This window comes from Perca fluviatilis, chromosome 11 (genome assembly GCF_010015445.1).
Source record: "Perca fluviatilis chromosome 11, GENO_Pfluv_1.0, whole genome shotgun sequence".
NCBI classification, from domain to species: domain Eukaryota; kingdom Metazoa; phylum Chordata; class Actinopteri; order Perciformes; family Percidae; genus Perca; species Perca fluviatilis.
The window spans coordinates 36,329,644-36,346,847 of NC_053122.1; the positions used below are offsets into that span (position 1 = coordinate 36,329,644).

At 43.3% G+C, this 17,204-nt stretch overlaps 1 protein-coding gene across 1 annotated transcript in view; it reads right to left on the reverse strand.

The window, feature by feature from the left end:
* LOC120568723 (contactin-associated protein-like 4) overlaps window positions 1-15,883 on the reverse strand; it is a 202,240-nt gene extending 186,357 nt beyond the window's left edge. Inside the window, exon 1 of the mRNA XM_039816408.1 lies at window positions 15,553-15,883. Coding sequence (XP_039672342.1) covers window positions 15,553-15,637 — 85 coding nt within the window. The 5' untranslated portion in view covers window positions 15,638-15,883. The remainder of the gene's footprint in view (window positions 1-15,552) is intronic.
* Between the last annotated feature and the right edge of the window lie 1,321 nt (window positions 15,884-17,204).

The following is a 17,204-nucleotide window of genomic DNA, read 5'->3' on the forward strand; positions in this document are numbered from 1 at the left end:
ATAAAGATAGTCTTCCTGATTTAACTTATGCTGAGCTTCATTAAGCCAGGATTAAAAGTCATTAATGTTGTTGATATAATCTTCCATTAGGCTATGATTATAACACACACTCCAGTGGTTATAGATCAGATAAACACCTCCAGGAAGACTGATGAGACTGAGATGGGAAGAGAAGGAAGGACATACCTGAAGATGACGGCTTTGAAAGTGAGTGCAGCCATCTACAGTATATCTATCTTTCATGTGGGGATGATGAGTAACATGATTAATGACTTTCTAGACCAAAAAAAAATAACCCATGTTGTTTCTGCCGCTGCAGAGCCTGCCAGAGAAGATAGCATTATATGAATAAATGTTGAGCGCTTCACAGCTGGTCCATGTATTGATTGTAATGTAGTCTCGCTTTGCCAGATCCTCCTCCACAGCGCTGCAGAGGAAGGTCTGGCTAGTCCACACAGCAACAGTTCCGTGATGGGAGAAAAACGAGCTCTGGTTTATTGGCATTTCTTTAAACCAATCACAATCGTCTTGGGCGGGGCTAAGCACCGGACGGAGCCACGGTGCCTCTGCTAAATAGTCTCGGGAAGGAACTTGTTCTGGTGGAACGTGTGCACGTTCAAAGGTTGTTTTAGTCGTGCAACAGAGTTTAGAACGGCAACACAAAGGAAGAGGAAGGTGACGACGGACATCCGGCGTAAAATGAGGGACATCTGGCGGAATTGGCGGCGGCACCGGGAAACAATCCCAGAAATGAAACGTCGTCGATGTAGACCAATCGTAACGTGACCCCCGTTTTGCGCTCAATTTGCCCAGAACATGAGCTGAAGATGAAGTCAACTTTAGGCGAATGAGGAGTCATTTGATGTACCAACTGAGAAACCTTGCTGTCGATTGTATGCCTTCTGAAGGATCCTTCTTTTGTGGCTTGTAAAAATCCACATCTTAAATAAATATAACTGCAGAGCTTTTGGAATAAATCAGTCCGATTGCTTCCCTCATGAATGTAAACTGCCCGATTGTTTCCGCACAGCTGCTGAATTACTGTGAAGGAACACAAACACAAAGAAGTTTAACCTCTCCGGACGTATTTCAGCTCCTTCATTTCACTTGGATAAACAGCGTGAGTCAGACCTTGCCCCCGGGCACTGGCAGAGCACTGAAACAAATGACGTGTGGAGAGAAGTCAGGGACAATTATTAAGGGTATGATGAACAGTGGGTGGGCTCTCTGAGGGATTTCAACGGCTGAAGGACAACATATTGCTTTCAGAGAGCCGTCGCTTCTGTTTTTCTTTTGGTCGTGGCTTTCAAACGACTCTCTTTCATTAATCCTGCTGTTGTCTGTCGATACTAACGCAATATGGTGGACTGTATCATGTTTTCTGTCCATCGCTCATTCCCTCCATCTGTCCATCCCTCTCTTTTGGTCGGATCCCTCTATAGTAATTTGCTTTGGAAATATTACAGCATGTATCGGTCATGATGTCTCTTCATTTGTCATCCATCCCTCACCTCTATACTATTGATCCAGCCTTAATTCCTAAAGTAATAATATAGACGTGTATTTGTTTCTGACACCTTTATTTCTAAATGGCACATCATTTTCTTTTGTTATAATTGCGTTGCTTTGCACATCTTTTTATTACTGTAATCCATATTTCTTTTTTATCGTAACATTCATCCACTGAATCTGCCATTGATAAAGTTTCAGTACTAATTTATTTTATTCCCTTAGTTTTTTTCTCTTTCCAAAGAGCCAGGCTCATCTTCTTTGCTGTGTCAATCTTGCAGTACATAAACACTGGGGAGCCGTCATTAAATCTTCTGCTTTTTGACCGCTACTGCACTTCGGCGAGCATTTTAGACTGGGAATGCTTGAATTTACAGCTCCCGCCCGAGGAAGTACTGTGGGGTGAGGAAGAGTCATCTCCTCGGCAGAGCAGCATTACTGTCTAACAGCAGGTCAGACGTGTCTCTTTACTCCAGGCAGCTACATCTTCATATTAATGGGCTGGCATCAATGTTAACCTCACGTTTGCTTAAAACACCCAGGGCCAATCCAATTAATTAAACCAACAGTGGGAAGAGTAGCACACACAGAGACCAGTTTGGCTTGTAGCAGGTTCAACACGGTGGTCTGCTGCTTGATATTTACACACTAAGGGCCCTATCTTCCCCCTGGCGCAGCACGAAGCCCGATGCAAGTGTCTTTGCTAGTTTAAGACCGACGCAGTTGTCGATTTCCCGTCCAGCGCCCGCGTCGTTTAAATAGCAAATGCACCTGCCCCCATCTGTGGCCCATGGGCGTGCTGGTCTTACAGGGAGGTGTGTTCAGGTGCATTCTGGGCGTTCTGCTATCTTGAGGCAGCGGGAAGTGATCGCACCATTGACCAACAAAAACCTGGTCTAACGTCAATAGCGCAGCATTTCATTATTATTTTAACAGAGCATTTGCCTAGGCTTATGCACAGCGTGTGCACACTATGCTTGTTACACACACAGGGAAGCGCAGCAGCACACACACATGCAAAAAATTACAAATAAAAACATTACTGTGTAAAACCTCCATCATAATAGCAATGCTCCAAGGTCCAAACGCGCCTGGCTTTTAAAGGGAATGGGAGATGATCTCTGATTGGTTGATTGCATGTTACGCCCAAAACACACCTATGAATTAATGAACACCCTAAGTATAACAATTTTGAACCATGCGCACGGCACAGGACCCTTTCTTCTGCTGTCAAACTAGCAAAAGTGGATTTGGACACGCCCTAAACGCACCTGCGCCATGCCTTTCACGCCGTGCGCCTCACGCCGTAGCTTAGATGGTTAAAATAGGGCCCTTACAGTTTTTGGCTTGAGACTTCAAAATTATTTTTGAACCTAACAAACTTTAGGTGTGGAGCTTGAAAGGTGTTGGCGTTTAAAAGGCAGGAAAGGCCAAACTAAACCCAGTTTGAGTGGCATTATGGGAAATGTAGGATCCAGTTTGGAGCAAGAAACATATTAGGGACTAAAAGTTTGGATATCTTTGCCTCTGCTGCTTTGATTTTGGATTCTTTTTTTTAAATCTGTCTCTTGAGCCTCCCTTAATTTTATTGAAGTGCAATACTAAATTGTTGGAGTACCTTCTTAAAAAGGCAACATGCATCTTTTTGCCAACAAAAAATATTTTTCTTCTCATTTGTAGGCCTGTGTGTCTAACTGTCCCTGTTTGCCAAAAGTATGCTTTTATCATGGTAATGGGGTGTTTTATGGTTTATTAAAACATTGCCCAGTGTAGTTACAGCAATAACAACTACATTTACAACAACATTTTTTTTAAACATATTGCATGACAGCTATAAAACATAGTAGAGTACATATCATGAAAAGTCTCCCATACAAATACATAATATGGAGTTAGTTCAGATTCGTTCTCTGGGGACTGCCAGGGAACATCCTGAATACTAGGAAATAACTAAGGGAAGTAGCTGAATAACTTCTTTACAGAATAACTGCTGGAATGGATGGGGCATCACACAATAAATACGATCTAATTCTTTAATTACAGCCAGCTTATACTCAGATCCACTTCTGAATAATACAGGCCTTTGTGTTTATTATTATATAAGTGCACAGCAGCCATGGGGAAGCCAAGCCCTGTCGATCAATAATACAATGACCTGTATATTTGTTGATCAGTTTGTCCCACCCCAAGCTGACATTAAACTTTGCATATACGTGCCCTCATGTATAGTCACACGGTACAGGTAACAATTAACAACACAAGTGTAGAATTACATAACCAACTTTAATTGAAGTCTTGAATGCACTGAATTTGTACTTTGAGTAAAAGTTACATATACCAAAAGCACGAACGAGAGTAAGAACCAGGAGGATTTCTGAAGGCAGCGAGAGAACCACAGCATGACAATACGGCGAAGCTAATTAAATGATCCACTAATTAAAGAAGGAGTGCATTCTGGGCACTGTTGTACCTACTCAGATTATGCTTGGAGAAACAGCGAAATAAAGCAGAACAAAATAACTTGCGAGAGATCGAAAATTTCTGAGGGCACAATTAGAGCCACAGCAGGATACCCATAAAGACTCCAGTCTCTCTTCATCTGCACCAATAATGCGGCAGGCTTTAATGTTATTGATGTCAATGTTATTCCTGGAAGGTCAGCAAAAAAAAAAAGTGCTGTTTTTTCAGCTTTAAGTTTTCAGCAGTGGCCCGCATTCACATTTTCTAGCCATGCTGGCTGTATTGATGTCGATTAGTGGTGGTCGGATGGATCCAAATATCGATAATATGGATACCAACGTTGGTTGATAGAGGCGACCTGGCTGTCTGTGTCCCAGCGCAGAGCGGGCACACTTTGCCCCTCCTCCCCCCTCTTGTGATTTGATGTTGTAACGTCACCAGTGATGGGAGTAACGCGTTACTTTTGTGATTACAGTAATGTATTCCTTTTTGCTGTAACGCAGTAATATAACGCATTACTAACACAATTTCGGTAATATCATGCCCGTTACAATCTCAGTAACGCGAGTTACAACGCATTTAACCTGACATTTAGTGGCGTTTTTTTTTTTTTTTTTAAGAATACACCAACACCGCCAAACATTTCAGCACAGAGAAAAAAAGTGTTATTTCCTGTTGCTGTATTCGATGGTTGAGATGAGTGCAGAGACAGATACATTTGCGACATGGACATTAATTTCAGGAGTTTTTTATGCTGCGTTGAAGCGAGCTGTCCCGTCACCGTTCCCGTGGTCAGAGCCAGAACCAGAGACGGTAGGCTAGGGACATCTGGGTCCTGTCAGTGCCGACAGCAATGTCCCCCAGCAACAGACAGATAACAACATGTCGGGAATGAATGTTTAGTCTTACTACACGTAATATCTACTATCACTTTTTATTGAGTATTTTCATTTTCTCCTACTTATTAGGCTACTTCTAGTCCACCACAATTCAGAGTCAAGTAGGCTATTGTACGTTTTACTTAACTACTTATTTTTATAGCTTTAGTTACTTTGCAGCGTCAGATTAATAATACAAAATAATATGAATAAATTATGATGTATTAAAGTGGATGAAGATGAGACTTTGTTGATCCCGTGGTGAAATTCAAAAAGCTAGCTGACAAGTCAAACTTCCGTAGTGTTTTAAGTAACTTAAAAGTAACACAAAAGTAGCGTAAAGCATTACAATTAAAAGTCATCTCAAATGACAGTAACTAGTAATCAATAATGTATTACAATTTTGGATGTAACTTGCCCAACACTGACCGTCACGTGACTCAGCGGCGCCAGGCAAACAAGCAAGCAAGCAGCCAGCCCCCGGCAGCGGCCAGCAGCACACACACACACACACACACACACACACACACACACACACACAACAAGCAGGGCAGACACGGAGCAGAAGAATGGCAGAGAGGAAGAGGAGCGCTGGGTGGAAGCAACGGGAAGCTGTATTATTTGTAAAAAGGCTGTAAGAAACAGCGGTAACACAACAAATTTATACAAGCAAATGAAAATTCTGTCCTGGATTTTAACTTATTAATAATCCAAGGGAAAAAATCACAAAAACACTTAAAGGTCATGCAAATTCCTTCAGATTGAGTAATTTGATGATGAACCCACCTAAATTATTAAAATGTTATTAATAAATGTTATTATAAAAATGTCTTTGTTCCAACTTCCAAGTGGTCTATAGCCGACGTTAGTCATGAATAAATAAGATAAAATTTTTTATAAATGACTCATTCTTGACAAAAGGCAAAAGAGCTGTGTGTGTGTGCGCGCATTTGAATAATTTAATGGCTGTAAACGAGGGCTTTTAAAAAGCTGTCGATCAAAATGTACTTTGTAGGGCTCGGATCTTGTCACAAACTTTTAAGGCCCGATTACACCACTAATGTCGATGTCTGTTTTTGACAGCGGGTCCACCAATTTGGTCCAGACTGAAATATCCCTGCTAGATGGGTTTGCCATGAGAACAAGATGACTCCTCCTGACTTTGATGATCACCTGACTTTTCCTCTAACGCCACCATGAGGTTTACAATCGCACATTCAACTATTGAATGGATTTCCATGACATTGACTACGTATTCATGTCTCCCTCAGGATGAATTGTAATAATTTTGGTGATCCCAGACTTATCTCCACAGTGCTGTGGATTAAGGTCTGGCTCCACCACACATACATTCTGGGATAGGAGAAAAAAAAACTGCTGTGGGTTGTTTGCATTTCTTTAAACCAATCACAATCATCTTGGGCGGCGCAAAGCTCTGGACGCAGCGATGGTGGCTCTGCTAAATAGTCTCAGGAAGGAACTTAATTTGGTGGAAGATTTGCATCCCGCAAAAGATTAAATGAAATTTACTAGTCCCAAAACATCCCAGTTAGAGAATTGATGCCGTAAACATATTCTTTGTAAATCTTTACAATTATTCCCCGAAAGAACCAAGCAGGCCTGCCTTTTTGCAACGTCCAAATTTTCTTCAAAATATTTTCAGCGTGGAGCTTGCTAGTTCGAAGTTTGATTTTGTTTCCCGAAGAGAACAGAGTTAGGCAAAACACGTCCTGGATATGAACTGTGGTTGATGCAGATTAGTGATCCCCTGACTTTTCATCTATCACCAGCGTCTGGACAATATTTTAATGTGTCCTGTACTTTTGTTTTTTTTTTTCCACTAACAATCATTCTTTTTTTTTTAATATTTATTTTTTTTTTTTTTAAACAACAATTTCTGAATTTCTCTCTCCAAAGAGTCATGCAAAAGCACCACTTTAATTCTTGTGTTTACCAGAGATGTGCTCGTACGTTTCTTGGAAATAAGTCATTCAGCATGAAAAAAGCATAAAACATGACTAATCGACTAAAGAAATCTAAGTTGACTAAGACCAAAACGACCGATTAGTCTACTAATCGACTATGAGGGAGCAGCCCTAGAAAGTACAGAACCCCTAGCATGGCTTTAGACTCTCAGTTTTGGTCCAACAGAAAGACAATTTTAAATTGCCGACATCTTAGAAACTTCAGTATTCCTTTTCAGAGCGGTCAGACTCTGAGTGGTAATTTATTGTTTTCAGTAAAAGCTCGAGTGCATGAGCATACAAACACGTTCAGGCTGACATACTTGTTTGTGGACCAGACCTATGATGACAGCCGCATGCTTTTTTCAGAGCACAACATGCCCCGAGGCTGCATTGGATTTTGGTCCACTTTTCTGCCACTCTGACTGGAAAAATTGGTTTCTCTCTTTCTTTACAATGAATTTCTCCCTGTAGGATTTTTTAACATGAGTGGAAAATTGTTGCAGAAGCCCTTTTTTCTGACACACTGTTTTGATTTTTAGTATTGATGCTTAAAAATGCCAAGGAGTTGTCTACTCTCATTTGACTTCCTGGACTCGTTCTTTGCAAGTTTCCCCACTTATCTGTAAAGCACAACAACAAACAAACCAAAATGGAACTAAAAATGCAATGTACGTTGCCAAGTTTGCTTTAAAGCTGCACTGATCATTATGTCTTTATCTTAATAATCAGGCTGTTGTCATGAACCATTCGTGCATATTGCTACGAAAAGTAATGCACTGGAATTAACGTATTCCACGTAATTATGACTGTATGCAGCACAATGACTGCTGATGTATTGGAGTGCAAAGTGCCGTGTAGGGAGGAGTTTGGATGGGTAATAAAACACAGGGCTTTCAAGTGGGCGAGCAAAGTTCATGCCCCAGAGGAAGTTAAAGGTGCAGTAGGTAAGACTTATAAAACTAACTTTCTGTCATATTTGCTGAAACTGACCCTATGTTCCAGTAGAACTACATGAAGCAGGTCATTTAAAAAATAAATCTCTCCCTTGTGGGGAGGGGTGGGGAGGGGGGGGTGGGGGGCTTAGGAGACCTTTTTGGGCTTTAGCGGAAAGGGGGGAGGAACTGAGAAGTTGTCGATGTTCAAATTCAAGTCCTGGATCTTCGCAATCCTACCTATAACAGCTTTAAGGGGAAAACACCAGACTTTCACCCAGGAAACGGTACTACTTAAGAGGACCGTAGTTTTAAAGTCAGGGTTGGTAACTATTTCCTATATACACTTTTTTATATATATTTCTTTAAATGGTCTTCACACTTTAGCAGCAATAATCAAACGTATGGTCAAAAAATATCTGTCATCTGTAGCTTCTGGAATCCTGTAAAACCATGCCTCTTGGGGGGAAAAAAAACTCAATGAAATGCCTCCTTTCCCCGCTGCCTCTACCTAGTGATGGTCAAATGAAGCTTCGCGAACCAGTGTCTTTACTTTCTGAGCTCACTAGATGGCGCTCTCTGTTCAAAGAAAAAGGTTAAATGAATGGCATTTCAATGGGTTTTCAAACCCTTTGTTGAACAGAGAGCGCCATCTAGTGAGCTCAGAAAGTAAAGACACTGGTTCGCGAAGCTTCATTTGACCATCACTACCTCTACCCCTCCTGTGTATACTTTTATTTTCAAACGGATTTCAAACAGGACACAAACACCGGTCTCCTAGGTTAAAGTACGTTTAACTGACATGTGGCACAAGAACGGGACAGTTAGGTTTAGGAAAAGATGGTGGGTGGGGTTGTAAAATGTACAATTCACTGACACGCGGGACAAAAACCCCGGTCTCCTGGGTAAGAGTCCTGTGTTGTTTGACCCATCCACCACCCCAACCAACCTCCCTACGTGGCATTTCGGTCTTTCATACTACTCGCGGGAGCGTGCTTAGGTTCCCACAGCCCTCTGTTCACACATTTCTAAGATTTTTTTCAAAATTAGGCCCTATGTTCCCACAGCCCTCTGTTCACACATTTCTAAGATTTTTTTCCAAAATTAGGCCCTATGTTCCCACATTTCCATTTTCATAAATTTGTATCCTATGGGGATTTTATCCCCCTAACCCTAAAGCCTAACCCTAAAAAAGGTTGTGGGAACATTGGGCCTAATTTTAAAAAAAAACTTAGAATTGTGGGAACATAGGGCTGTGGGAACATAGGGCCTAATTTTATGAAAAATCTTAGAAATGTGGGAACATTGGGCCTAATTTTAAAAAAAATCTTAGAAATGTGGGAACATAGGGCTGTGGGAACATAGGGCCTAATTTTATGAAAAATCTTAGAAATGTGGGAACATAGGGCCTAATTTTAAGAAAAATCTTAGAAATGTGGGAACATAGGGCTGTGGGAACATAGGGCCTAATTTTAAGAAAAATCTTAGAAATGTGGGAACATAGGGCTGTGGGAACATAGGGCCTAATTTTATGAAAAATCTTAGAAATGTGGGAACATAGGGCCTAATTTTAAGAAAAATCTTAGAAATGTGGGAACATAGGGCTGTGGGAACATAGGGCCTAATTTTAAGAAAAATCTTAGAAATGTGGGAACATAGGGCTGTGGGAACATAGGGCCTAATTTTAAGAAAAATCTTAGAAATGTGGGAACATAGGGCTGTGGGAACATAGGGCCTACTTTTAAGAAAAATCATAGAAATGTGGGAACATAGGGCTGTGGGAACATAGCGTCTAATTTTAAGAAAAATCTTAGAAATGTGGGAACATAGGGCTGTGGGAACATAGGACCTAATTTTAAGAAAAATCATACAAATGTGGGAACATAGGGCTGTGGGAACATAGGGCCTAATTTTAAGAAAAATCTTAGAAATGTGGGAACATAGGGCCTAATTTTAAGAAGAATCATAGAAATGTGGGAACATAGGGCTGTGGGAACATAGGGCCTAATTTTAAGAAAAATCATAGAAATGTGGGAACATAGGGCTGTGGGAACATAGGGCCTAATTTTAAGAAAAATCTTAGAAATGTGGGAACATAGGGCTGTGGGAACATAGGGCCTAATTTTAAGAAAAATCTTAGAAATGTGGGAAAGAAGATGTGGGGAAGAAACATAGGGCTGTGGGACCACTGGGCTGTGGGAACATAGGGCTGATCCCCTACTCGCTAACGCTGTCACTCTTAATACTACATCATCTTACAGCGCTGCGGCCGAGCTGCTGCTCTGCCCGGTGCGTTCCATACAGACACTGAAGGGGGATTTTTGTGTCGCTATCTGACGCTGAGAGCCAGTGACCAAGTGTCAGCATTTGACGAGTTGGGAGTAAGAACGGGTTGGGAGAGACAATGGCTCCTGTCTATCGCTCCTTTTAGTTACATATAGTCTGTGCAAACACTGGGCTGACCTGGCTTCATTCCACTTCCTTCATGCAAGAAGCTATTTCAAAACACACAGCGACTCTATCATGCTGTGAACATCAGAAGGCGATTAAACGCACAGTGACTTTAATGTCCTGCAGGGCAGCTTTGTTTCACACACTGACTTCGTCAAATCTCATCACATTAAAAACCCCAGCGCTTCACTCCTCCGGCTAACAAGTCATCGAAGCGCCATCTGTGGCTGTTAAAATATGTATTTCTACTTTGTTGTCGTTTAGTACCACCTCCGTAATGAACAGTGAGCTGTCTGCAGGGGTGGGGAAAGAGATGTGAAGCTCGGTCTGAAACCTGCGGCTGGGATCCCTCCCCTCCACCTGCAGTCTTAACATATCATGCTGCTGTGGTTTATGGTCTGTGCACGATGAGTGTGCCGCTGGGTCAGGCCGGGCGACATAAACACATAGACAGAGACAATATGTAAGTGTTTATTGTGTTTAGTCAAATTCTAAGCTTTGGCAACGTTGTTATTGAAACTTTCATGCCAATAAAGCCCCTTTGAATTGGAAACATGTAATTGAATTGACAAAGGAGGTGGTGGGGGGGCAGAGACAGAGAGAAGTACAATGGAAAAACAGAAACCAAAGATGAAAAACGAGAGAAAAAGTTGCAATTAAAGCTGGACCGACAGAAAACTGAGCTAATCAGCCTTTTTTTTTATTAAATATCCAATACTGATCAGTCAGTGTTATCCACCTCTGATATGACAAATGCAGTTTCTCTATGACTACAACAGCATGAGTAACAAACTGTAAAGCATGCAGATAAAACACTGAATATATATGGTGGGTAAACCTGCTTTAAAAGGTCCCATGGCATGGGGCTTTATGAGATTTTTTAACATTAATATGAGTTCCCCCAGCCTGCCTATGGTCCCCCAGTGGCTAGAAATGGTGATAGGTGTAAACCGAGTCCTTTGTATCCTGCTCTGCCTTTGAGAAAATGAAAGCTCAGATGGACCAATCAGGAATCTCCTCCTTATGAGGTCATAAGGAGCAAGGTTACCTCCCCTTTCTCTGCTTTGCCCGCCCAGAGAATTTGGCCCACCCATGAGAGAGAGAGAGACATCATGGCTTTCAAACGAGCAAAGTGGCAGTTGGTCAAGGCCCCCCCCCCCCCCAAGCTCATTGTGGGACTGGCTCTAGTGGCTGTAATTCTGCACCATGGCCGAATTTCGGGAAAGAGACTTCAGCTACAGTATTAGGGGACCACTAAGGTCTATATAAAAGAGACTTCAGATACAGTATTAGGGGACCACTAAGGTCTATATAAAAGAGACTTCAGATACAGTATTAGGGGACCACTAAGGTCTATATAAAAGAGACTTCAGATACAGTATTAGGGGACCACTAAGGTCTATATAAAAGAGACTTCAGATACAGTATTAGGGGACCACTAAGGTCTATATAAAAGAGACTTCAGATACAGTATTAGGGGACCACTGAGGTCTATATAAAAGAGACTTCAGATACAGTATTAGGGGACAACTAAGGTCTATATAAAAGAGACTTCAGATACAGTATTAGGGGACCACTAAGGTCTATATAAAAGAGACTTCAGATACAGTATTAGGGGACCACTAAGGTCTATATAAAAGCATCCAAAGAGCACCATGCCATGGGACCTCTAAAGAGCGACCTGACCCTGAATAAATGTCATCAGTCTGAGCCTCAGTGGAGCGTTTTAGTGTTCCATTGTAGTCTAAATACTGTTTCAAAGGCTTTTACACTACTAAAGGCTCTGACACACCAACCCGACGGCCGACCGTCGGCAGAAAAGGCAGTGGGACTGATCAGTCTCCCTGAGTTGGTCAGAAAAGTGCCACGGAACACACCGAAGAGACGCCGACTTGAGTGTACGTTCTGCGCGTGCGAGAGACGTAATACGTCTCCATAACAGCAGGCGGCGCTAATCTCTATTGTCGCCGGAAAAAATTCAAACCGGCAGCTGATTAGACGAACGCGTCACGTGGGTCTGGCTTCTCCCCGACCATAATGGCGGCACGTTCGGAACACGATTTCGTATTTTATGAAAATAGTTCCCCCGAAACGTGTTTCTGAAAAGATTTTAAGCGAGAAATAGGGCGTGCAGTTGCTGAATCTGTCTTCTTTACAGATCGAAAAAAGTCAGTTAAAAATACTTTCGGCAGATTTTGAGAGCCGTTCGTCAGGCTCATCCCGCTCGTCATTGCCGGTAATTGGTCATTGAGTCCGACCGCCCACTGGCCGATTCAACAAGTCAAATCGGCCCAAATTAAAGCCGACGGCTCCTCCGACTGACGATGGCACGGAACACACCGAACGGACTCGAGGCACCGACCTCGCCAAACTGTCCGTCGGCCGATAATTGGGTTGGTGTGTCAGGGCCTTAAGGGGAAACTTTAGCATGGGTTTGGGTATTTAAATCCACTTATGAGTGAAGTCCAACTCGTAACAGTTGCACATAAGGAGGCGATGACAGAAACCTCACATCACCTGAAGCAGAGAGAAACAGAGCAGGAGGAGAGAGAGTGCATGTACCGGGACAGAGGAATGAGGATGTGTAGCCAAGAAACAGGAGGGAGGGAAGGTAAAGAGGAAGAATTAGGGAGGAAAAAGCCAGCGACACAGCAGCAGCTCTCTGATCCAGCAGGAGGGCAGAAAGGCAGGTGGAGGTGAGTCAGAAAGAGACAGCAAGCACGGGGGGAGACAGATAGAAAGAGAAGAAGGGAAAGGCAGGAGGCAACGAGGAGAGAGCTATGTGTTGACAGGAGAAAGGACGAGGAGAACACAGAAAAAGAAGAGGACGGGGGGGAGGGGGGAGGACGGAGTCGGCAGCAATATCTGAGTCAGAAACAGCGGCAAAGAAGGGATGCCACCGAAGGAGAGAAACAGCAGGAGGAAAGAAGAGGCGCAAAGCTGTAGATGTTTCTTGTCAGGGAGGAAGAACAGAGAAAGGAAGGACGAAGAACTACAGATCCGTTCTAAACTGCATACTCCTCCGCACATCACCTCTTTCCTCATCTGCCCGACTGCGGGGGATGCGATCCGCCTTGTGTCTTACGGCCGACTGCCTTCCCGTTAAACTGCAGCAGACCTCGACGGTCGCCGCTCACGGGGCTTCACGCGGCACTTTCCCGACGATGTGTGAGCGTAAGGGGCAGTCTGTCACAGAGAGGTCTAGACGGATGGGTGCTGAGCAGATGAAAGGGTAGGTGGACGTTGGTCTCATGGCAGAGGGTCTCTGGCATGTCACTAACTCGTCAAAAGAGGGGAACAAAAGAGGGGAATAATAGCGTGAAGGGACGGGGAGCGTGTACAGCCATCTGCTTCAGTCGCATACGAGCGTGTCTCGTTACACACTGAGATCCATCTCCATCTCTATTCCCCGATCGACCGGATTCTCTCCATCTCTTGATTGGATGTCTTCTCTCTCTCTCTCTAGGTTTGTCTTAGCCTTAGTTTAGTCTATTCACACGTCAACGTCGTATCGTCAAAACACAGTTTCAGAAGGTGCGATGTTCATATGTACTCTTATATACTGCGTCCACCCATGCTCTGCTGTGCCACGCTACATCCCGTGACGCCCTGTTGTGCCCTGCTATGACATGAACTACGACTACCACTGTAGTCACTGTTCCATTATCTTTAATGTGACTATTATGTGCCACTGTTCATCACACCCCCAACCGGCCCGTCAGACACCGCCTACCAAGAGTCTGGGTCTGCCGAGGTTTCTTCCTAAAAGGGAGTTTCTCCTCGCCACTGTCGCAATAGCCACTGCTAATGCTTGCTCTTGAGGGAATTACTGGAATTGTTGGGGCTTTGGAAATTATAGAGTGTGGTCTAGACCTACTCTATCTGTAAAGTGTCTTGAGATAACTATTGTTATGATTGGATACTATGAATAAAATTGAACTGAATTGAATATACATGTTATATACATATTCTACACATATTCATGTACACATCACGAAAGACACTGAGATTTTTTGTTGAAAGAAAACATCAGTAGAAAACTGCACTTTATATGTAACGGTCATTCTTTTTGTTAGTTGTTGCCTATCAATTCTTTTCAATGAAGGAATGTTGGAAATGATTTCCTTTTTATTTGTTCTAATTGAGCAGAATGCTGAAGCAGCGAGACTGAGTACACTTTAATATGTATAGCAAGTCATAGTGTTATCGTGTTATTTATGAAAGTTTTGGCATATTGCATATTTTCCTCCTGTCGTGCAGCCCTACAGTGAATGTACAGATACTAATAAACTCAATTCACAGTCAACACAACTCAGACAAATCCCACAAAATACAGACCCCCTGCCTCCTCGGGCAGTGGAATAGACATGGCAGTACACTGGTATGGGATAGCTTAACACGGGCAAGAGAAAAGACATCACAGAGGTCAGACAGTCACACCAGCAACCTCCCGGTCCCACACTAACCTCTCTAACGGTAACCTGCATAGGCTACAGCCTCTTTCTCTCTCTCACACTTACACACACACACACACACACACACACACACACACACACACACACACACACACACACACACACACACACACACATACGCACACACACACACACACACACACACACACACACACACACACACACACACACACACACACACACACACGCCTATCACACTCTGGCTGCTCTCTGGAGTGTGTGAGCACAAGCATGGCTCAGTCCCAGGATGCTGCTCATCATGCTGCGCTGAGCGCCAAATGAACCGGAAAACAAAGCGATGGTGTTGTTTTACGCACGCGGTGTGATGAACGTGGCTTTCTGACACGTTTGGGTGACAATTAGCCCAAATGTTTATTTCTGGCTCTGAGATAGTAAGCGGCTTTGAGCTTTGTGCCCAAAAACAACAGCATCCCTCGATTACGCAAAGCTCCCCACCAGGGAATGGGATCATTTAACCCTGGGAACACATGAACAGCTGATTTGCAACAGAGTGAGAAAGGGGGGCCATCTGGATACCAAAATCCTTTGAGGAGCCCGGGGAGCTATATATGCCAATGTCCACTGTCAAAACTGATTTACATCTCATCAATAAATAAAAAAGTGAAATCATCAGCATTCACGTCTAACCGCCTAAACTTTCTCCTTTACAACCCAGCGCTGATGCGTAACCGATACGCGCACAATCCCGCAGCCTTAACAAATACACATCCCCGTACTTTAACCAAACTAACATAACATGACAGACAGGTATGACAGACGAATAAAGCCCCATTTAAAGGCGCCCCTCCGGGTCTGCGCTGCCCGGACTCGCTCCGTCTCCTCCGGGGAAAGTAAAAAAAAAAGCGCACAGCCAGCTCACCTTCTCCGGTTGTCCCGTACGAGCTGGAGAGAAGCAGGGCGACCTGAGCGATAATCCCAGCCAATCTTTTAGTCCCGAGATCCATGATGAGGAGGCGGCGAAAGGCTGCACAGAAGCCCGGCGGCTGCTGGAGGAGAGAGGCGACCGAGCTCTCCGCTCCAGCTCCAAGAGAGATCTCCTCGAGCCCGACGGAATGAAGACAGGAGAGCAGAGAGGGGGGGGAGAGAGAGGAGGGGGAGAGAGAGAGAGACACAGAGAGAGAGAGAGACAGAGAGAGAGGTCAGTGAAGTCTGCTGTCTGGTGTTTTCTCAGCTATTCTGCAGCTCTGTGGTTGGAGCCAAACCAGAATGCGCGTATAGGATCCCTCTCTCTTTCTCACTCACTCACACACTCACACACACACACACACACACACACACACACACACACACACACACACACACACACACACACACACACACACACACACACACACACACACACACACTCACACACACACACACACAAATAAATCTTTCTTTACTCTACACAGGAGCCATTCTGCATAATAATGAGTACCTTTGATACTTTCTCCTTCAAGTGAATGGGAAAGTGCTTCCAAACTTTTGACTGGTACTGTACATTTTTACTTATGTGACATTTTGATTTCAAGACTTTTACTTATGGTATTTCTGTTTTTACTTAAAGGGGCTGTATGCCACATATGAGAACATTAGCAGCAAAAGAATATTTGCTTTGTAAACATATATGGGAATAATGGTAGCCTGGCATCGCGAGACTAATTCGCAAATTATTTCTAGAAATTATTCTGTTCAGTTCATTTTCCATTTCCAAGGGACATTATCCGCGTTGCAGACCAACATGCCTCTGGATGTAATCAAATAGACCTACAACCAATCAGAGTAACGGAACATGGCCTACAACCAATCAGAGTAACGGAACGTGACCTACAACCAATCAGAGCAACAAAACGACGTAGCTCGGAACGACACATGCAAGTTGGGGAGGTGTTTGGTTTAGTTTTGAAGCAGGAAAAATGGTCACAAACTTTCTCAGATTACAGCCCAACAGTACACTGAAACGTACTGTATTTCTGAAAACACTTGAGTCAAAATCAGAACCCCCCCTAGTTTGACAGTTTGATCTGAGTTACATAAGCCTGCTGCGCTGCCCTGGACGGAGAATGCTTCCACCACTGCCTAGTTGTATTTCTGAGTTGGAGGTATCGGGAATTTCTGGCAGCTATTATATCTCCCATACGGTCAAATAAACTACAGAAATGCCACCATTGCTGGCAGATAGGCCTGCATCTAATTAAAATCCTATATAAACAATGATACAGTTTATTAAGCAATTCAAAATGCTAAATGTATTTAAAATAAGGGTTCATTAACTAAACTGTTAAAGAACCGAACAGGTAAAACAACAACAACAAACTAATTTTGTGTGACTACAAGGCTGCAGTGGGGTAACTCTTGGAATAATTTGTGAACGCTACAAAGTTGCAATAAACTAAGGTTTTCATGTTCTTCCCATTCTGCCACACCACGTGTGCCATATGTCCATCTGGCTGATGTCGAGATATTTCACTAGATAACTGAAAACTGACTTGCTGGCACAAGATGACAAGTCAAGTAGGTCATTAGGATTCA